General features: G+C 36.4%; 1 protein-coding gene and 2 non-coding genes across 3 annotated transcripts; 2 read left to right on the plus strand and 1 right to left on the minus strand.

The window, feature by feature from the left end:
• The first annotated feature begins 494 nt into the window (after nt 1-494).
• LOC149900523 (5S ribosomal RNA) lies at nt 495-613 on the plus strand. Its single transcript, XR_016457774.1, has one exon. It is a non-coding gene; the product is annotated as a 5S ribosomal RNA (ribosomal RNA).
• A 4,032-nt stretch (nt 614-4,645) lies between these two features.
• On the plus strand, nt 4,646-4,764 carry LOC149900524 (5S ribosomal RNA). Its single transcript, XR_016457775.1, has one exon. It is a non-coding gene; the product is annotated as a 5S ribosomal RNA (ribosomal RNA).
• A 1,602-nt stretch (nt 4,765-6,366) lies between these two features.
• On the minus strand, nt 6,367-22,930 carry Klp3A (kinesin-like protein 3A). The gene is made up of 20 exons (XM_090112594.1): nt 22,796-22,930; nt 21,977-22,370; nt 21,383-21,484; nt 20,970-21,161; nt 20,193-20,352; nt 19,442-19,653; nt 18,907-19,069; nt 17,932-18,457; nt 17,183-17,371; nt 16,552-16,725; nt 15,986-16,189; nt 14,711-14,865; nt 13,799-13,947; nt 13,025-13,269; nt 11,094-11,219; nt 10,089-10,286; nt 9,507-9,746; nt 8,523-8,578; nt 7,496-7,568; nt 6,367-6,546 (listed from the first exon to the last, which is right to left on the minus strand). Exons 2-19 carry the CDS (start codon nt 22,218-22,220, stop codon nt 7,502-7,504), a joined length of 3,402 nt encoding a protein of 1,133 aa, XP_089968720.1. The 5' UTR covers nt 22,221-22,370; nt 22,796-22,930; the 3' UTR covers nt 6,367-6,546; nt 7,496-7,501.
• Between the last annotated feature and the right edge of the window lie 174 nt (nt 22,931-23,104).

The following is a 23,104-nucleotide window of genomic DNA, read 5'->3' on the forward strand; positions in this document are numbered from 1 at the left end:
TATTGATATAATGGTCAAGGTGATAAAAACGGACCCATCTCTAAATTTGTAGGTAGTTAACAAAAAAAAAACTTTTGAGAATCTCCTGTTTTTTTGAAGTTGGTTATAAATAATAGTGGGAATGTCCGGAAGGCAACCCCACCGGAACGTTATTTTTTCTAGAAGGGTGCATATACCTACTTAATGAAAGTGTATTTAGAATAGTTTAGACTTTAGATAAAAAAAAATGTTATTCTTGCGTAAAATAAGCGTAAGCTTATAATATGTATTTACACATCTTAAAAAGCTACTACGTAACATATTATTAATTATTTTATTAGCTGTTCATAACTGAAATATTACAACTCATATTAATTAACAATTCATATTTATTAGTGTACAACTTGTTCAGATATACACTGCGATTATTTTAAAAATAAGTATGCATAGAATATTCTTTATAATACTTAATACGGATATGGCATAATATGTATCTTAATTTCATATTAATAATCGCCAACGTCCATACCACGTTGAATACACCGGTTCTCGTCCGATCACCGAAGTTAAGCAACGTCGGGCGCGGTCAGTACTTGGATGGGTGACCGCCTGGGAACACCGCGTGATGTTGGCTTTTTTGGATAGTTTTTAAATTGCTTTAAAAAAAGGTTTTTCAACATCATTATTGCCATATATTTTATTGCACGCCTCATAAGCGAAGCGTTGAGGTGGGTACTACTGTCACTTCGCGCAAAACATCTGATTTTTCAAACTTAAAATGTCTTTATGTATCATACATTGCACTTGTAAGATAATACATACACACACATATTAAGAAAAAACACTATTTTTAACGTTCATGATATTTTTGATGTCATTTTTGTTATTTAAACTAGTTAAAAAACAGTTTAAAAAAGTTCTGTCTTGGACGTCCGTGTGTCTGTATGTGCGGATCCTTTTTCTTGTTAACACGATAGCGACCGAAATACTTTACTAATCGAGTCTTTTTTTTTCTCTTACGCTTGAGTATGCTCAGGAATAGAACCCTTTCATTTTTCAGGGTCTGATTCGATGTGGTTTAATTGTTATTAAATAAACAAAAATAATAATTAATAAATATTTATTAAAAAAAATTATGAGGCGTGCACTTTTGGATTTTCCAAATTATTTAATTTTATACGAAATAGTTTATAATGGTCCAGGATTTTCCCAGTCAACCCATTTTTAATACATTTTTTAATACACTAAATTTATTATAAAATGGGTCTCATTCTATTATCACGCCGCGGCCGTTGCATTTCGACTTATATTCGGATCTTACACCATAAGAAATCTACATGTATACTAATATTATAAAGCTGAAGAGTTTGTTTGAACGCGAGATTACTCGGGAACTACTGGTCCGATTTGAAAAAAATATTTCGATGTTACTGTTAGATAGCCCATTTATCGAGGAAGGCTTATAGGCATATATTATCATCTCGCTAAGACCAACACGAGCGGAGCACTGCGGGTAAAACCGCGGAGCTCAGCTAGTAAAATATAAAGACACACACCTAATAACTACATACTAGCCTTAGTGAATAGAATTGAATGTAAACTTAATGCGAATCTAATAAAATGTTCATATCTGGTTTAATAATAATCCGTACTCATACTGTATATTAATCATTATGATAAACAATTAGGCAGAGCCTTATAAATTATAATTTAGAAAGAACTAACATTACGTAAAAGCAATTAGTTACGTAATTTTAGTTACTGGAACGAATGGTAATCAAATACATAATAATATGAGAAAGCTGAAGACACTAATTAAATTATGTACAAATATTACATTAATTATATGTACAAGTATGCATAAACTACAAATTAAGTGACCACACTGTAAATATAATTTTTGGATAAGAAAAAATACTTAATTTGTTACTGAAAAATTTAACAGGCTACTTACAATAACGAAAACTAATTTCATATGTTTGAAACTGCTAATCTCAGTTCCCATTGTTTTGAATTGATTTTTTTTCTATCCTATTAATATTACATATAAATGTGAAAGTTTGTATGGATGTTTGTTACTCTTTCACGCAAAAACTACTGAACCGATTACAATGAATTTTAGCACACATATAACTTGGATTAACACATAGGATAGGTTTTATCCCGGTAATCCCACGGGAACGGGAACTATGCGGGTTTTCCTTTGAAAACGCGGGCGAAGCCGCGGGTGGAAATCTAGTGTTTTATAATGTATAGTCCATATATATTGAGGTAGCACAGAATACTTAATAGTAGCTAACGCTAACATGATATCTATACAATAATACAATAGACTACAAGCCCGCATAGGACAAAAATATGGGTCAAATGAACCACCATGGGACATATCTAGAACGATAGCAGAGCAAAAAATAATAAGATTCATCACTATGCCGTCACTTGTAAGCTGTCCAACTGAGTGCAGATGAGAATTGAAAAGTACAGGTAGACTCGGTAAATTTTGGTCATATATTTTTGTACGGCATTCTTAACCATCGATAGATCCATTAAAAATAATAAGAAACCGCTCAGTGCCGTACAAAAATGTGGGTCCACCAAGTCGGAATTTTTATTTAATTTCCGAGAGTTACCGGGGGTAAATTTGGTCATTTGACCATGTACGGCATCTGTGTCATACTATTGCTATACTGCTTTTAATCCATTATTCCGCAACGCCGTACAAAAATCATGGGGATAAGGGGAAAAAATCGAGAGATGCAATCCCCTCTCTTTCCCCACTCCAGGGGGTCATTTGACACAACACGAAATAAATTTATTTTTAAAGTATTTTATGCATAGATAATATTTTTTCATGTGCCGTACATTTTCGTTGGTTCAAAGGGGAAAAATCTGAAAAAGAAAAAAATCCATATAACGAAATATTTGCTTTATATTTTTATAATAAAATATAAATATACATTAATATTAAGAAGCTCGAGGTGGTTAATTATCACCTTGGAAAGTCGGAGTCAGGTGGAATGGACTCCGTTAAATTGATGAACTAATAAAAAAGCTATGAACGAAAAGATGTGAATTATATGCAATCAGTCCATGAATACAGGTAAAGTCACAAGCAAATGCTAGTAATATATACATATTCAAAATGTACAAGTAAAGCGCTTTCAAATGATACCAAACACTGCATATTTATCTTAACTTTATTTTTTTACTCTGTATGTTTTGTCCGCTAGAGGGCGCCACATTAGATTTTGTGAAACCCCATATAGCCTTTAGCTAGCTGGTCGTTGGTTATCCAGTGAACAATTCAGACGCCTCTAATGATATGTCATTTGTCGAATTCTGATAAGTAGTTTAGAAGTTACGAGGGAATAGATGAACATACATACATGACCTGTAAACAACCATAACCCTCCTTTTGCTTTGCCGTAGTTGGGTAAAAATATGTTAATGCCGTACTGTATCAAATGGCCATAAAGCACTCTTAAAATTGTAGCTTTCGTCGCTTTCATCAGCCTAAAAGATGTGGTCTGCACAAAAATGTACGGCATCGTTTTTTCCTAATTTATCTATGTTAATACTATTTAAAACAACGGATAAAGTGTAGAAAACTATTATATTTCATTAATCTACGATGTTTAAACTTTAACAAAATTTCTGGTTTTGCATTTCTCTATAACTTTTTTTAGAACGGTTTCTTTTGAACGGCAATACTATACAACAATTGAATTTTACAATATCATGTTAAAAAAAAAGTTCCCGTACAGGGTCAAATGACCTTACAGCTCTTTATATCAAGAATTCGATGAAATTAAGATGATTATTGGTATACATTTAAAAGAACAATTATTTTTTGACGGCATTGCTTTTAATAGTACTTTTGAGTGCTAGATAATGTTTTGGAACCGAAGCCGTACTTAGTCAAATGACCCCCTGGAGTGGGGAAAGAGAGGGGATTGCATCTCTCGATTTTTTCCCCTTATCCCCATGATTTTTGTACGGCGTTGCGGAATAATGGATTAAAAGCAGTATAGCAATAGTATGACACAGATGCCGTACATGGTCAAATGACCAAATTTACCCCCGGTAACTCTCGGAAATTAAATAAAAATTCCGACTTGGTGGACCCACATTTTTGTACGGCACTGAGCGGTTTCTTATTATTTTTAATGGATCTATCGATGGTTAAGAATGCCGTACAAAAATATATGACCAAAATTTACCGAGTCTACCTGTACTTTTCAATTCTCATCTGCACTCAGTTGGACAGCTTACAAGTGACGGCATAGTGATGAATCTTATTATTTTTTGCTCTGCTATCGTTCTAGATATGTCCCATGGTGGTTCATTTGACCCATATTTTTGTCCTATGCGGGCTTGTAGTCTACAACATACTTATAGTAAATTTGTTTGAAATGAAATAGCTTCGACTACTGCAAAATATAATTGCTGCAATCTGCAAAGGGTTATTGTATGAACATTTTAATTTTTTGTAATGAAAAATTCAACGCCTTTGACTTTTTGCTCTACATTAATTTGTATTTAAGGGTACAAAAAAAAAGTTTTTTCCCAACTTGGGATTCTTGTTTTTGGACTTTTGGGTTTTGGGGCTTTGCTATTTTAAGTGACCTCATTGAAATAAATTAACCACAATTTCGGCAATACTATCGCCAACGTCCATACCACGTTGAATACACCGGTTCTCGTCCGATCACCGAAGTTAAGCAACGTCGGGCGCGGTCAGTACTTGGATGGGTGACCGCCTGGGAACACCGCGTGATGTTGGCTTTTTACTTTTTTTCCTTTCGCTTTATTATAGAAACAAAGAAAATCGTAAGTCTCAAAAATCCCTATTTGGGCTATTATTTTTATATTTCAATTGCTAAATTTCTTCAACCTTGAGAGAAAGCAATTCTTACAATAAAATAGGGTGCAATCATAATAATGTGCGAGGATGTTTAGCGAGGAATGTGTTTGTAAAAAACCAATAGTATCGCTTCAAATCACTTCAAACTAAACGAAGCTATATGATTGGTTATTACTTATTTACTAACATATTTCTCTTTACACATCCTCGCACATTATAGTCCGGGATACATCGCCCATTTTTGCAAGTGATTACTATCAAGCTAATTTTTCGTGAGTAGCTTTATTTTGATGAGATGCCCAATAATTTCATGTACGAAACTCTCGATTGTGGTAGCTTACAGAGGTAACAAGGATAAAATATTTTGATTTGATGGTTCTCAAATATTTATTACGCAATTTGTAGGACAATATGTCTGTTGAATTATATAAGTATTAAATAAGTGAAAATAAAAAAATCAGCTGGTTAGTAATCATTTATGATGACTTCGTTATCGATACACATTGGAAAGGGGGACTCTTTGATCAAACCATAGATTTTGTAGGACAAAAATTTTTTCGAATAATTTAGATAATTATCTTGAGATTGAACAAAAAAAAACATTCAGTTAGTAATTAATATTTGAGAACCATCAAATCAAAATATTTTATCCTTGTTTCCTCTGGTAGCTACCACAATCGAGAGTTTCGTACATGAAATTATTGGGCATCTCATCAAAATAAAGCTACTCACGAAAAATTAGCTTGATAGTAATAACTTGCAAAAATGGGCGATGTATCCCGGACTATTATTGGTGGAAAAGAATCCATATAACTCCATATTATTTTCATTCAAGTCTTTTAGCTCAGCTCAGCTTTGTATCAAATACTATATCAAAATATACACTTAAGGGCTGATTTTTCAATGCTTGGTTAATACTTATTCGTCGAATAACATATTAAACTACCATTTCAAAAATGTATGTATGTATTCGGTGACATTTTAATATTATCGTGTTATACTTTATTGGGCGGATAAGTTTTAACCATGGATTGTAAAATCGGCCCTAAATTAGGTAGAGATTGTCTAATCTAAAAATGAACGCCCCTCCACTGTGTCTACGCTCACATTCAAAGTACGTGTATAGACGCAATACACACAAATTGGTCTGCCTCATTGGTCGTTCAGTCCTCCAGTCCCGTCCATGCCCGAACGACAGGACCAGTTGGCCAACTAGTGCATAAATGACGCGATGCACGACAGAACGGACGTGTCATCTCGTACATAGCGCGCTCTCCCCGCCATACAATGCTAGGCACCTGAACTGATCGCCCGATTAGTTGACAAATCAGTGCGCGAGTGTCAAAGTTTGCAGTAGAATCGACGCGCGCACACATATAAAGTGGTTCAATAATTATTTGTCCTCACACATTGAAACAATTAAGTTTAGTGGAGGGGCGTTCATTTTTAGATTAGACGATCTATACCTATTGAATATTAAAGATAATGTTCTAATAAAACACCATATTTTAATAAATATAACTTTATTTAGCGAATTATTATTATAGTACTCATCTAATTTATTAAAAAACGCCTTACGCTAAAAATCACAATTATTTAAGGTCAATATAGTTATAATTTGGATAAACATCCTACTTGATATATGTCAATAAATGCAAGAAATTTCACAAAATAACTTCTGCGCCAGCGCCTGTTTGCTCAGTCTGTAACAAAAGGAAATTGTTATTAATATTTTAAATCGAAAGATAGACAAAAATACATTGTAAATATAAATATTCAAAGCTCTTCATCTATCGTTTGCATACCTCCAAAATATTACAATAATTGAATTTATATTTTTGGTTTTATGGCATTCAAATGCTTTATAAATATAAATTTATAAAGAATAGAAAAAATTCCATCACGAGGCGGGACTCGAACCCGCATCCTTTCGCGCCATTCCGGGGCGGATGCCTGACCAACTCAGCCACTCGTGACCCGCCAGAGCAATCGAATTTATTCTCGATTCGAGTCCCGCCTCGTGATCGAATTTTTCTATTCTTTATAAATTTATATTTATAAAGCATTTGAATGCCATAAAACCAAAAATATAAATTCAACAAAAAAAGGTCGTGTTCCATCGTTACAATATTGTATTCACTGAAAAGTGCTACATATTGGTTGAAATGGTTGTTAATCATCTCAATAGATGGCGCGCGGTGTGTCCCTTCAGACACATAAAACTGAAAGAATAGAATAAATTCGATTGCTCTGGCGGGTCACGTCGAGTGGCTGAGTTGGTCAGGCATCCGCCCCAGAATGGCGCGAAAGGATGCGGGTTCGAGTCCCGCCTCGTGATCGAATTTTTTCTATTCTTTATAAATTTATATTACAATAATTTCCTTGAAATTTTGCAAGGAGTAGCTAGACAAGAGACACGAGTTACTTTTTGAAGTGAAACTTCTTTAAGCGCGTTGAGAGTAAAATTTCAAGGTCGGGTCGGGCAATACGACGATTTTGGTATCTTTGAATCTTGCCAAAAAAGTTTCACTTCTGACATGTGTGCTCTTTTTTATGTTTGTATAAGGTTTACTTTCATACACATAATATTATGAACTAGGAATATATTTTGTCATAGGTTTATTTTTTTATTTTACATCATCTTAAACTCACCTTTACTCATTGTTCGGTGTTCGGAAAAAAAAAACACTTCTTCTTCTTTATGTAGGTTGCATCAAGGTGATCTCTGAAAATTAATTCACAGTGAAATTATTTTTAAATCAATTTGCCATCTAACTACGTAATAACACGAATCCATATTTCTAATCACAAAACTATGGTTTCAAAAACAAAACTAGATGAGGTGGTAATAACATAGTTCTGCAATACAATGAAATATGCATATTTACAACTAAAAACTCTTAAAAGCCAATAACGATCCAACAAAATATGTACAAAAATCTACAAAACAGTGCGCCTTGCAGAACTATGCACTTACAAACATCAATCCCTTTCCTTCCTTTTAAAAATGTGCCAAATCCCCGACAAGTTTTTATAGAACGTGTATTTCTCGTTGTGCCTATCGAGAGAAAGGTCACATTAATCACTTATACTATGCGATTCAACTGACAATAGGATCAATTATCCGCATTTTGTGACGTCATTATAAGAAATAACGTTTGCATTAAGAAAAAAACTTTTTGACTTTTCCCATTTAGTTGCGTCGCATAGTATTTAGTTTTTTCGTAAGGGCATAGTCCGCAAAGCCGTGCGCGCTGGAGTAACCTCTTTCATCAGAAAATCGAAGAGATTCGACACGACATTGTATTTGGCCGCGTCTATTCCGTACTGTAGTATCGTGTTCGCGCAGTACGAGGACATCGGAGCCACGCAAGTGTTGTACAAGAGCAGTGCTAACATCCATTTCTGGGTACGACTGCTTGAATTCAACCTCGGCTCGGATAGAGGCCGCAATGGACGCTTCCCTTGCTTCGTTGGCGTGCTTTGTGTACTTGTCCTATCGGAATCGTTCCGCGTCATATCGCTTAGTTCCTGTGACGTTTCAAATCTAAACTTGCGTTTAGTTTTTGAGCTTTTTGTGTTAATTTATACTCGCGTTGCATGAAAACTTTTTATATTTTGTATGCATTTGACTTTTAGTGTTCATGCATTGCGAGTGTTATAAAATGTTACAACGTACCGTTTGTCAAAGTAAGATGGCGGCGTAGTGTCCAGTCCAACTACGTTGTTAGTTTCCTGTAAAAAATGCATGATATAAATTATTATTGCTAGAGCTATTTAGAATATCAATTATCCGCCATCGTCTCATTTAAATTCATAAAAAGAAAGAAGAAGAAATTATTAAAATTTTTGAGTAATTTCTGCGTGAATCGTTTTTAGTTAGTAAATATATGGATGGATGGATATCAAGGATGCAGTGGGCAATAATCGGGTCCACACATAGCGAGCAGCATCTCGAAATCACGAAACAGCTGCTATGTGGCGGTGTCACGGCCGAGAAAAACGGCAATACACGCGCTTTAAACTGACCGGTAGAGACTGATCAGCCTCCATAATGGACTGACTTATAATACTCACTTGGAATACTTTAATCCATCAGTCCTCGGAATCACAGACACAATAGAAAATCTATTGTGTCGCGCCCCGATCGGGCCTTACGGTGGTCAATGGGTTAAGAAGAGAGCGGTACTCCCTCAAAGGCCGGCAACGCAACCACAATACGCTAGTCTGTGGTTGTTCATGGGCGGCGCCAATCATCGCTTTCTGTCCGGTGACGCGCAAGCTCGTTTGCCAGCTTATACATAAAAAAAAACTTATGCCATGTGCGCCCTCTAGCGGCCGGCCACACTCACGTTCTCGTTGTTGTAAAAAAAAAATTATGCCGTGTGCGCCCTCTAGCAGCCGGCCACACTCACGTTCTCGTTGTTGTAAAAAAAAATTATGCCGTGTGCGCCCTCTAGCAGCCGGCCACACTCACGTTCTCGTTGTTGTAAAAAAAAAATTATGCCGTGTGCGCCCTCTAGCAGCCGGCCACACTCACGTTCTCGTTGTTGTAAAAAAAAAATTATGCCGTGTGCGCCCTCTAGCAGCCGGCCACACTCACGTTTTCGTTGTAAAAAAAAAATTATGCCGTGTGCGCCCTCTAGCAGCCGGCCACACTCACGTTCTCGTTGCCGTCGTCGCTTGGCGCGCTGTCGGACTGGCGCCGGTTCTTGCACAGCTCGCTCTGGCAGCGGCACGCGAGCCCGCAGCCCTTGTCCGCCTTCTTGCAGCCGCACAGCTTGGTGCTGCAGCTGCCGCGGCACGAGCAGTGCGCGCTGCCGTCGCTGCTGCGCTTTGTGGGCCGGCTCGTGTCCGCTTCGCCCGACTGGCTGAAGTTCATCGTGAGGCGGGAGCGCTGCGCCTGTGTATAATAACATTATAAATGTATAGTTCATCGTAAAACGGAAATATTACGCACACATATTATCTATAACATATGTATTTTCTTTATTTAGATGGAGAAGAACAAACAGGACAAAATTACATATTCATACAGAGATAAAAAGGAAGTGGTCATAAACTGCTAAAAGTGAAAACTTACAACTTACATTATAATACTTTTCAAAATTCACCACATTTGTGTTTTTTTTTTTATGACAATAAAAAGTTAAAACGTGCTCAACACGGTTAATATTGTCACTTCTTAATCGCACCGGTCGCAAATTCACTCACTAAAACTTCTTATTATACTGAACTTTCATACCTGAATGCGCTTAAACAGCGGCGTAGCCCTCCAATCGGGATCCTTATTATTATCCTCGTCATCGTTATCGTCATCATCCGTCATGTCCGTGTAATCGACCATCTTGAGCGTGTCGACGGGCTCCTTCTTGCGTTTCTTTGTCTTTTCAACTTTCTTGTTCGCGCTGCGGAGCTCTTCCAACTCGTCTGCTAGCTTTTTCTGAATAATTAGAATACGAAAATAATGAGAAATTATTGTTAATTTTATTTCATTCAAATTTGTTTCAAGGGCTCGTATATTTATTGGTCCTTCGAGCCGGATACAAGTATAAATACACAAAATACGTGTTTATTAGCTTCTCCTGTATGTTTGTATGTTACAGACTTATTTAGACTGATGGTGATTTTAACCCATTTTAAACGAACTTTGTATACTTATTATTAACCGGTGACAATTCAAAAAATTCACGTTTAAGTTTATTCATAAACAAGTATATTTTTATGGTCTTTCTATGAACTCGTAACGGTACCATTTTATCCTTAAATAATTTTCGTGTTCAGAAACAGTTATGGAGTCCACAGTGATAGGTAGGTTACGTTAAATGGCCGAAAAGCATAAATGGCACATTTCACAACTGCATCAATAGATATAAATAAATAAATAATAAAGGACATTATTACACAAATCGATCTAGTCCCACAGTAAGCTCAATTACGGCTTGTGGTGTGGGTACTAGGCGACGATAAATATAATATTTATAAATACATTTATAGATAGCACCCAGACCCAAGAACAAAAAAAAAATTTGTTGTCTGTAAAGTCGGTTTACTGACGATAGTTGAACGTGACAACGTCCGATTGTGCTTCTTTGTCGCTCGTTCCGCGCTCTCGCTCGCACTTCAAGCCTTACGTGGAACGCCTCAGATGAGTTAGAGCGAGGTAACGCCGCATGAGTCATGTTTTTTCGTGCGTGCAGCCGGCTTTATCGAATTATAAGACGTTGTCACGTCAATAATAGATCCTTACGTTCTCCAGCTCGAGCTGTTCCAGCTTGTCCTGCTGGTACTGTATGACGGTCTGTAAATTGCGGCACGCTTCGCCCCGCACACCGCCCGCTCGCCCGCCCGCTTGTAGCGCTACTAAGTCGCTAAGCTGTAATTATATTATTAGAATTGTAATTAATTTCAGTAGTGGCATCCGTTGTAAAATGGTTTTCTAACCTTTATGACTTTGTCAAATAGAACGCGCACTGAAATACAATAGACGTCAAAGAGCGTTCACGCTATGTGACGCTATGACACGGAATTGTGTTGTACTACACGGAAATCATCATATATATAATACTAGGTTTCCGCCCGCGGCTTCGCCCGCGCAGTCAAAGAAAAACCCGCATAGTTCCCGTTCCCGTGGGATTTCCGGGATTGCGTCATTTTCCCGGGATAAAAAGTAGCCTATTTCCTTTCTCGGATATCAAAATATATCCATACCAAATTTCATGAAAAATGGTTCAGTAGTTTAGGCGTGATTGAATAACAGACAGACAGACAGAGTTACTCTCGCATTTATAATATTAGTATGGATTCAAACAGACGACGCTGACGCGCGGTAAGTATTGGGTATCTGTACTGATAAAGCCATTAGCGCGTAGTACAATATATTTAGACGTCCTAGCGCGACATTAGCTTGTAATAAATTGATGAGCAATATTGTAAAAACAAATATTTATTATAAACACAGAATTGGATACAATAGTATCGTTAAATATCGCATATTCATGGTCAGATTATATAATACTAGCTTATTGCCCGCGGCTTCACCCGCTTTGTCTAAAACCTAATAAAATATCGAAGTGTCTAGTCGTCCGCTAAAAGGATGAATAAAATAAATTAGTCGTCCGATTACCGGATGAATAAAATAATTTAATCGTCCGATTACCGGATGAATAAAATAATTTAATCGTCCGATTATTCGGATTAATAGATAACCTTTTAACACTAAAGCTAGTTGGGTTGGTCTAAAGCAAAGGGGGCGCAGGACTTAGAAAATTTTTGATGGAGTTGGTGTCATTATAACACCTATTTATTATTGTTTTATCGTAAAGATTACGCTAATATAAGCATGTTTTATAGGAACAACTTTTCTCTAAAATCAAAAATGGCCGAGATATTCGCCCTTAATTCGTTAGGTTAGGTTTAGGTTAGGTTAGCCTTTAGGTTAGGTTAGGTTAGGTTTCTTAAAAAAAAACTACACAGAAATAGGAGACCCGCTTCGCGGGGCTCCGTCGACGCGCAAAAAAAAAATCAAGTTTAGGTTAGGTTAGCCGTTAGGTTAAGTTAGGTTAGGTTTCTTAAAAAAAAAACTACACAGAAATAGGAGACCCGCGAAGCGGGGCTCCGTCGACGCGCAAAAAAATAATCAAGTTTAGGTTAGGTTAGCCGTTAGGTTACGTTAGGTTAGGATTCTTAAAAAAAAAACTAAACAGAAATAGGAGCCGCGCGAAGCGGGGCTCCGTCGACGCGCAAAAAAAAAATCAAGTTTAGGTTAGGTTAGCCGTTAGGTTACGTTAGGTTAGGTTTCTTAAAAAAAAAACTACACAGAAATAGGAGCCCCGCGAAGCGGGGCTCCGTCGACGCGCAAAAAAAAAAATCAAATACCAACGGGTGCCCTCCTCCCCCCTCCTCCCCCCACAAAAAACCTATAATACGTGCGGCAGTTCTCTAAAGAAACCCCGATAACCTAACTATATAGATAAATAGATGTTATCGGACGATTAAATTATTTTATTCATCCGGTAATCGGACGACTAATTTATTTTATTCATCCGTTTAGCGGACGACTAGCTTTGTCCATAAAATATATATAAAAACCTTCCTCTTGAATCATTCTATGTATTGAAAAAAACCGCATCAAAATCCGATGCGTAGTTTTAAAGATTTAAGCATACAAAAATTACTTACAGTCTGTTCATTTTGCAATTTCATAGTGGCAATCTGCCGCTCAAACTCCGCCTTGCTATTCTCATACTCAATATTCAGTCTATCGAAAGCTTCCTTTATCTCCTCGTATTTGGACTGGAATCCCTTTTCGCTCTGGTTCTGTAACTCGCGCTTAGCATCTACTAATAGCTCGAATAAGCATTTGAGCGCTACTTTAGCTTCGAGCATGGATTGAATGTTGTCCCATTGTGTGCGTGCCTTGTTTTCTGCCAAAAAGGAAAATATTTCATAAATGTAATATTGTGGTATGATATTTTTTCAATTAAAAATAGATAACTTATGACTTAATGGAGAAAAATATCAAACCTATACATTTGTTTTATATATTTTCAAAATAATTTTCAAAATTAAATTAAATTTTAACCCTCGAAGAACATTTTATATACAGATAAACACTTTTTCAGTCGATAATAATAGTTGTAGTGAAGTAAATTTATTGGGTGCACTAAAGAAAATACAGAAAAAATCACATCACACAATACTACAATAATAATAGTATAAAAAACTAAAAAACACGCTTTTTATAGAAAACCGAACTAAAAAAATAGAAAATTTTATCAAATTAGTGTATTGTCATCGGTCCTCAATAAATCTACAAAGTTTGAACGAAATCTGGCCGTTTAAAGTGGGTCAAAATCGCGCCCAAAGAAGTCGGTTACAAACAAACAAACATACAGGTGAAGCTAATATTAAGCGTGTAATAATAAAGTGTGTAATAAATAATAAATAACATACCTTGATCAGCAGTAAGAATCTTCTGCTGCAGATCAGAAATCTGCGCCTTCCGTAGCGCGAGATCGTCCTCGAGCTCGGCTATCTTCTTACTGCTCGCTTCACTGTCTGGTCCGTTACGGAGGTTCTCTATTTCTTCTGTTATCCACGCCCTAAATAAAGGAAAATATTATTATAAATCTAAAAAAGCTTTCGAAATCGTCAAATTAGATATTTCGTTTTTTATATGCTGTATGCAGTAACGGTCCAACGTCAATCCGCTATATTTATTTTAATATAATTTTGATATCACTCCCACCATAAACGAATCTAACACATATAAAATACATCAATTCATGACAAAATTTTAACACAAAAGAACCTCATTCTTAAACAAGTAAAAGTAGTATGTAAGCGTTCTACAGACGAACGGCAAGTTGCGAAGTATTGACTGCTGCCGCCGACGCGTCGACGACTGACGTCGACAGGTGGCGACGGCTGAAGAAGCCTCTGCCGTTCACAACTTGCCGTTCGTGTGTTAGAACCAAGAAGCTTATATCTAATACACTGGAGATTTCAGTATGAACCCACTTGCCAAGTTAGGTGTGAAAGGGATAAAAAAACATACAGGCGTCATTTAAGGTCATATTTTCTTGTTACAAGTTAATGTTCATACTGAAATCTCCAGTGTATTAATGGTATTAGATACTAGCAGTCCGCCCCGGCTTCGCCCGTGGTACATATTTCGCAATAAAAGGTAGCCTATGTTCTTTCTCAGGGTCTAAAGATTATCTGTGCCAAATTTTATCAAAATCGGTCCAGTACTTTATGCGTGAAAACCATACATACATACATACATACAAACCTTTCCTCTTTATAATATTAGTATAGATATAGACTATAGATAAGCTTCTCGGTTAGAACTCTTAAATTTACCGATATTCCATAAGCTCCTCAAGCGATTTCTCCGCCTCCACAATACTGAGATGCACTTCAAGCTCTTGCTCAATGTACTGTTGTATAGCGCCAGCTTTCACGTTGCCTTTGGCGTTGCGTTTCATTGCCGTCTTCTTCTGCCTATCTAGAGCTTCCTGTATGATAAAAAAATAATTAATAAAGCTGTATAAAGTAAATTTGAAAATTACTATGTTACAGGTCAGTTGTCTATAGCTGACATTCCTTGGCAATTAAAACATTAGTAATTTAAAAAAAATACATATAGTTAAAAAAAACTAAAAGACACGCTTTCAAGATAGATACTATTAAAAATTAAAAAATAATGATTACCTTAGGAATTAAACAATAACCAATACCTATAATTGTGAAAAAAGCGTGGGGTGCCATGTATAATCAGCTCTTGAAAAGCGCCCCACGCTTTTTTAAAAGCGTGTTTTTAGTTTAACTATATTTTCTATTTTTTGATGAAGTAAGTAGTAGTAGTAAGTAACGCTTACACGCTGCGGCTAAGGTCACCGGCGCTGCGTATCTCACGTGCACAGAGTGCCACAGGTCTGGTTGTATGAAGCTTTGTCTCTGTATCGACTCTCGCGGCACAGAATACATAATAGTAGCTAAACGCTACAGAACGGACACCCTCCGCCTCCCGCCAAAATTAAACACTTACCTCACCCCGCACGATCAGTATATTAGATGGCCCGCATTTTTTCGTAAGGACGATACGCAACGAAGATTGACAACATTAATCAAATTAACCAATTTTATTATTTTGGATTTGTGAATATCGTTTTTCGTAGAAAATGGTTAGATATTGTGTTTCATCAGAAAAACGCGAATTTCTTTACGTTAGTCACAATAATTAATGTGCGAACCCTAAAGCGGTAACACACACATTTGCAGTCTCTACAGTGTGACTGTCAAAACGATAACTTTGTATGGAGTGTCCGGGGTGTGCTCGCGGTACGGGTGCCTCAAAGTCCACACGGCGCGACGCGTCAGCGTTGCGTCGTCGCAACGCAAATATTTGACGCATAGCCGGCCCCACGGGCGCTGCGCCATCGCAGCGTTACTACTGCTACAACTGAGCGCTGACACCCCCTCCCGCTTCGTCTCGGGGGCTGCTGTCCGTCACGTGTGCGTTGCGCCACGCAGCGCGCCGTGTGAACACCTCGGTTATTTGTATGTAAAACGACGCAGCGACAGCGCTACGACGCCGCAACGCTGACGCGACGCGCCGTGTGGACTCACTCTCACCTTGAGCCGCCTGTTGACCGCCACGGCCTCCTCCATCTTGCGCTTGAGCACGTTCTGCTGCTTGGCGTGCAGCGACTCCATCTTGGCCATGGCGGTGGCTCGCTTGCGGTCCTCGTTGCGCAGGCGCAGCATCGCCCGCTCGTTGTCCGCCTTCCACTTGCGGAACTTCTCGCTCTCCTCGCGCATTTGACGGATTATTTTCACCTGCGGAATTGATTTTTTTTTTAATAAATATTAAACTACTAAATATCATCATCGTACATACAAATAAAAATTAATCACCAAAGTGTGTGTAAGTACACTTACGAAATCGTAAGTTTATTTTTTCATTACTGTCATGAAGAATTGAAATTGAAAAAAAAGTCAAAAAAACAGACGTGATTCAAATTAGTTTGAAATAATACAGGGAATTTTCTTTTCTTCCCTAAAAATCACTCTCACTTTTTCATTACAATTAAACAAAAAGGCTAATTAAAAATAGTTAAAACGCAGTAGATATATTTTTACACCTTACTTTTGTAGTTTCATAAGAACTCACGCTATTACGAATTTCTCAAATAAATTACCTTAGTGGCCTTCATAGCTTGTAGTTCAGCATTCAACGAAGCGATCTTGGCTTCATTCTTCTCTTTGACCTTAATGATATTGGCCTGTGCCTGGCACTTCTTCTTGAGGTCCGATATTTCCGCCTCGAGAGTGGACACTTTCGTACGCCGCTCTTCGTGTGATGGATCTTTGCTCTGAAAATAGAACCAATAAAAACTTGGATTCATTTATGGCAATATAAATGCAATGATAGAATTTAATTAAATTTTTGAAGTGAAAACTTCTTTAGCGGCGTTGAGCACTTTTTCTGTAATGGGTATAAAATCTTAAACTCACGTCAGGACACGTGACCTGATCGAAAAAGCGTAAGACGGATACCATTTCAAAATATCAAACATGCTCAACGTTAATAATCAAGTTTTCACTTCTGCCGGCACGCCCGGAGTGCAACCCGTCTTTTTTTAAATTAAATTTAATTTCAGCAATTACAATTTATATTATACCACAATCGTTTATTATACCTTTTCAAATAAGTAATTAAAAATATGCCCATGACGACACACGCATCAGTGTTCGAATAAATCACGTTTAAAATCCATTAAAAGTTTTCAATTTATTAAATTTAACACTCGTCTGAAATAGATTACTCACTCTATTATGCTTCAACTGCTGCATGAGTTCATCTCTTTCTTTTTCCAATTGTGTTATTTTTTCCTCATTTTCACGCAAATTCTGGTGGCTATCTATCATCTCCTTGTTGTTAGCGAGTATGGCTTGCACCACAGACGCCTTGATTGCCATGGCGCGGTTTAGCTCTTGTAATTCTTGGTTTAGTGCAACCTAGTAACAAAAATATATACATTTATATTATAATTTGTTTTAACGCTAGAAAATGTCTTGGGTCGAAAACACGTTCCTAAAAATACAGAAGTTCGAAACAAGTCTAGGAAGGTACTTAAGTTTATAATGAATACAATTTGTATAGATTCGGTTTGTGAATAGAAAAATTGGGAAAACATAAAATTACGCACAAAATATAATGGGAGAATGTAGTAGTACTTTTTTATACGACGTTATAATTTGCGCGTAATTTTTTTCATTACTATTCAATAAACATTTAATAAGTTAGCAAAGAGTATAGATTTTATTAAATAAACATAATTATATAACCCTAGATTTCCGCCCGCGGCTTCGCCCGCGTTTTCAAAGGAAAACCCGCATAGTTCCCGTTCCCGTGGGATTTCCGGGATAAAACCTATCCTATGTGTTATTCTAATGTATAAGCTATATTGTGGTAAAGTTTCATTCAAATCCATTCAGTAGTTTTTACGTGAAAGAGTACCAAACATCCATACATCCATACTTACAAACTTTCGCCTTTATAATAGTAGTAGAATTACCTGTCCCATAGCCCGTTTCTCTTCCTCCAAAACAACTTGATCCTCATTGAGTACTTCATCATCATCTAATTTCTCGCCATCACCGTCCTTCTTAACAAACGACAGCTTGATCTCATGATCGATCATCTCTTCATTAGTCTTCATGTTGAACGATTGCAAATCTTCCAAACGAGTCTTTATTTCCTTCAAATAGTCCACCATAGTCGTCTTTTGCGATTCTTCATCTTGATTGTCCGTTGTATTCAAGTTTTCAATAGTTTGATTGCATTGTTGCGTCAGTTCGTTCAATTTACGTTCGATTTTTTCTTTCGCGCTCTCCGCTAATAATGCCTTTTCACACAAATTAGTGTTTTCTATCAACATATTTCCGAGGTGTTCTGTAACTTGCTTGTGTTTCTTCAATAGTTCTTGATATCTCGCCTTCTCTCTTTCAAGCTCTTCTTCCAATTGTACATTGTTTTGTTCACATACAGTTGGTAATTTACCGAGCAGCTGGAGTCTTAATTCATTGACTAAGTTGTTAAGCCTGTAAAGAAGTATTTTAGATATACAATAGTAGACTTATGTTGTTTATAATTTTTCATGCCCACATGATTTTAATAGTTCGAAAAATTTCAAACCCCGTTTCAACTAGTCAAAACTATATTCTAGAAATTGTTACATTAAATAGTATTTTGTGACTTCAAACAATTTGAAAGATTTTAATAAATTGAAAATATAAAAAAGACGTGTGGCACTCGGGGACTGCCGCGGTGAAGCTATTGCATGCTATGCCTTCAAGCCACACCTCCGCCCGTCGGAGTGGGGAGCGTGAGGTTTTTCGTTACGGAATTTCTGAATTCAGTCCACGCGCTCAAGGCCCGCGATAGAAGCTATGCAATAGCTTAACTATGTATGAAAACTATTGGTTTGTAGGTAACCATTATTTTTATTTTTTTCGATTTTCCTGCTTAAAAATACGTGTTAACTACAAACCTAACAATCTCAGCAGCCTTAGCGTCCTGGTTGATAATCGGTTTGTTGCGAATACGACGCGCTCTATCTGCGTATCTCAAAGTTGATACTGTTTCGTCCAAGTTGTAGTCCGCTGGGCTCACACAAGCCACCATCAGCGTTAACGAGTTACCTCCCAGACTGTCTGTGATTAAATTAATAGTGTATTGTGAGATAATAATATACAAGAATAATACGAAAATACTAGCTAGAACCCGAGCGTCACTCGCGTAGTACCCAAGTTTAGTATATGTTGATTTATACTTCATTCTACCAAATTTCATACAGATCCAATCATCCCTTTTTGCGTGTAACAAACATCATGAACATTTATTAAAAAAAAATAGAAATAGCATAAGCCATTCGATAGGAACATAAGTATTACATAGGTGGTAGTACATTACTTTCCAGTATTTACTGATGAAAGAAACTTGATAAAATTAGTGGGTTAAAGCTTAAAGCTCTCTATACAAACATACTCAACACACATAAATTTCAATAAAAATCTATAAATCACCTTGTAACAACCTAGTCAGCTTGCTATCCCTATAACTAATAAAGCTCCTATTTGTTCCGTCCCCTAGTGCAGATATCACATTGCCGAGTGCTAACAGCCCCTGGTTGATTTTAACACCTTCCTTTAATCTCTCCCCACTGGCTTTCGTCTTTTTTATACGTTCGGAACCAGCCAAGTCGACGAGGTGGAACTTTGATGATGTCGCTATGTTTCTGTAGATAATATGTGGGAAATTAAAAATAAACAATAATATGAAGTAGATAAAAACTTGCTTTTTGTGTCGTTTTGTATAACAACTAGTTGTAATAAATATATTTTATTATAGTTTTAGTTACAAATCTTTGCATTTTTATTTTCCTTTTTAGTCATTTATAAAAACTAACAAACAAGAGAGATCAACTGTAAACTGCAACTAAATAGACTAATATTTTCTAACTCAAATGTGTATGTTTCTCTACAGTCTTCCCTTTAACAGTTACTCCTACAATTTTAAATTATACTTTACTACTTGTATAGTGAAATCCCGTGTCCCCGTAGTGGGGTAAGGGGCAGATGCATTATTCATACATCTGTTTCACTGATCGATTTTCTTTAGGGACAAGTAGGTGATCAGCCTTCTGTGTCCTGCCAGACCGAGACATTTTTTTTTCTTCGTCTCCACCGGGAATCGAACCCAGGACCCCTCGGTTATACGCTCAAGCGCCAACCACTGTACCAAGGAGGCGGTCAATACTACTTGTATACAACATACTTATCAGTCCGGCTCTCCTTAATAATGACAATCGTGAACACAGCATGACTCCTACTGGAAGCTTGGTTCATTGCTGTAGAACCAGTTACACGTCCAGACGAACCTTTCTCGAGAGCCATCATTGTGTCTGCCGTGGAAGTGACTGGCAGTTCCGTTATACCTATAAAAAAAAAATGTATGCGTGTACTAGAGTACACACGTAAGAAGTGAAACTTCTTTATGACCTTAAAAATGTCACGCGTACGGCGTAACGCAAAAATGTTACACTAAATTTTTGTCCAACCCCGATAAAGAAGTTTCACTTCAAAAAAGACGGGTTGCACTCCGGGAGTGCCGGCAGAAGTGAAAACTTGATTATTAACGTTGAGCATGTTTGATATTTTGGAATGGTATCCGTCTTGCGCTTTTTCGATCAGGTCACGTGTCCTGACGCGAGTTTAAGATTTTATACCCATTACAGAAAAAGTGCTCAACGCCGCTAAAGAAGTTTTCACTTCAAAAATTAACAAGCTAAAGAATTTTAAACACATAAGTTTATATACTTTTGTACAATTGGAATAAATGTTTGGAAGTAGCTGTGAATAGTTTAATTTTATATATTTAAGACAGTTTAAAGTTTGTGATAACAGAAAATAATCTATATCACAGTTAAACTATAAAAATGTATTAAGTGTATCAAATAAATAGAAAGATAACATTTCACAAACATGAACTATGAAAAATAATGTCTGTGTAAAAGTGGAAAAAGAATAAAAATTTATGTATAATAAATAATACCTGGCAAAATCACCCCTTTATTGACATCCTCCCTTATTTCTATAACGCTATGACCACGCTCTTTGCCAGAAAGTAGATCATAGCACTGCTCTTGATATAGTTCCATAAAGGAAACCGACACTTTGAATATAAATTTATCCTCATGTGTTTCAATAAAGTCAAATATATCAGCGACAGCTTGAGGAATAACACCTACAACATAATACTCAATTAAATGTGGGAATAAAAATAATTAAGTTATCAAAATATATATTTTTAACAATTTTTGAAATAACTGTATTGCAAAGAAATCTAGAACTTACATATAATAGAAATACATAGTAATTACATAGTTTTATTAAGTCACCATATAAAACAGTTCTTTATAACAAGAAGTACCTTAAAAATAACTTAAGTAATAATAATCATCTCACCTAATTTGGACGAATCACCATAGGAACCTGAGTAATTTGTGCCCATTGTATAGGTCTTTCCAGAACCAGTCTGGCCATATGCAAGTATTGTAACATTGTAACCTGAAATAAAGAAAATTATTTAAACTAAATACTTACTAGTTCATAAAGTTATCAAAATTCTAAGTTCACATTTCTATCTTATAAGAAAACCATGGTCCTATTAAATTTCCACTGCAGGAAACAGGTCAGCTTTATTAACCAAATATTTGTAAGTAAGGCCGTATTCAGAAAGAAAGCTGGAAACTTATAAGCGCTTACCGGCGTTTGTTAGCGCTGGTTCATCCTACACAAAGGAAGCAGGTTGAAGCAGACCAAGAAAAATTTTATATGGCAGCGCCCAGCGCTTACCACCGTGTGTTGAAGCTTGTCAGCGCCGTACAGCGCTTATTTTCCTGCACGGGTTACCAGCGCTGATAAGTGCTTATAAGTTTCCAGCTTTCTTTCTGAATACGCCCTAATTCACCATAATGACCAAGCACAAGTAGGGTACACATTTCACATAAAAAGTTGCAATAATGTAATTTACAATTTGATTAAAGTTCTTTAACATACCTTGGAAAAGCTTGCTAATGAGACCTTTAACGGCTGTATCATAGAACTCTTGCTGGGTAATGTGTTGTGGAAATACATAATTGTATGTGAAAGCTAAATCCTTTATTTGAACTTGTTGCTCCCCGTTAACAATTTCGATACATTCGTCACATCCTCTTTCAATTTCTTGCTGCATCAACGGCCTTATTCTTAACGCAACTTGCACTGTATCTATAGTGCCCTTATTAAACTCTGTGTCAACCATTTTGAGGTATTATTTATGATTTTTTACCATGAAAAGTACCCTCGGCCCGTGTTTAAGCCCAAAATATATTTTCTATGTTGTTAATATCATGTCCAGGAGCTGTCAGTAATTTTTTTCTGTTGTCACCATGCCAGTATATCTGCATTTAGCCTAAAAAGGTTGGTATATAAATTAAAAAATTTATTGACAAAGTGATAATAGGTTGTTACTTGTTATATTTGTTTTATTCCAAATTCTTCATAAATTTACTGTACCTATATAAAACAGTACAACTTTAGATTTATCTTATACTATTTATCAGATTAATTAGCGAATTGGTACCTAACTACCTGTAAGACGTTTGAATTGAGAACAGATGGATTTCATTTGGTTAAATTTAGTCAACTACTTATTGAATGAAATCAAGAAGAAACATTTTTCTTTACAAGCATTCTATTTATTCAATACGTAGGTAATAATGTTTAAATACATGTATACGTGAAAAAACGAAGTTATCGATATTAATTAGCACAATGAATTTAGATTTTAGTTTCACTTTGGTAGAAAACAAAAAACATCCAAAAATAAACGCTTACCACATATGAACTATACTTTTCTATTTCATAAACGTTGAAATATTGAATAAAACTACAGCACCACTAAGTTTAAAAAACCAAAATAAAAACGTAACAATCAGTTGAAAAATTTCAAACAGCGAGGCAGTAACCAAGTAGCCGTAGGTAATTCTAATTTCAAAAAATACAACGGCAAACGGTCATCTGGTTGGCTATAGATAGTAGACTTCAGTAGAGTTCAGTAGAATTTTCCAATTTCCACCTGCAAGGAGTTTTGCAGTTTCCTCGAGAATACAATCACGATTAAAATTATTAAGTTTCATAATTCGA

Source organism: Colias eurytheme, chromosome 18, assembly GCF_061535395.1.
Source record: "Colias eurytheme isolate Ceu_HAF_F1 chromosome 18, ilColEury1 Martin Lab GWU primary, whole genome shotgun sequence".
Taxonomy (NCBI): Eukaryota; Metazoa; Arthropoda; class Insecta; order Lepidoptera; family Pieridae; genus Colias; species Colias eurytheme.

What these genes read in the sequence shown, in the direction of transcription:
- Klp3A (XM_090112594.1), bottom strand. Translation starts at nt 22,220, where the DNA reads ATGGTTGACACAGAGTTTAATAAGGGCACTATAGATACAGTGCAAGTT. An exon ending in AAGGCTGCTGAGATTGTTAG is followed by an intron (nt 18,458 to 18,906) that starts GTTTGTAGTTAA and finishes ACTTCTTTACAG; the next exon opens with GCTTAACAACTTAGTCAATG. An exon ending in AATTGCAAAATGAACAGACT is followed by an intron (nt 11,220 to 13,024) that starts GTAAGTAATTTT and finishes ATATAATTACAG; the next exon opens with CTTAGCGACTTAGTAGCGCT.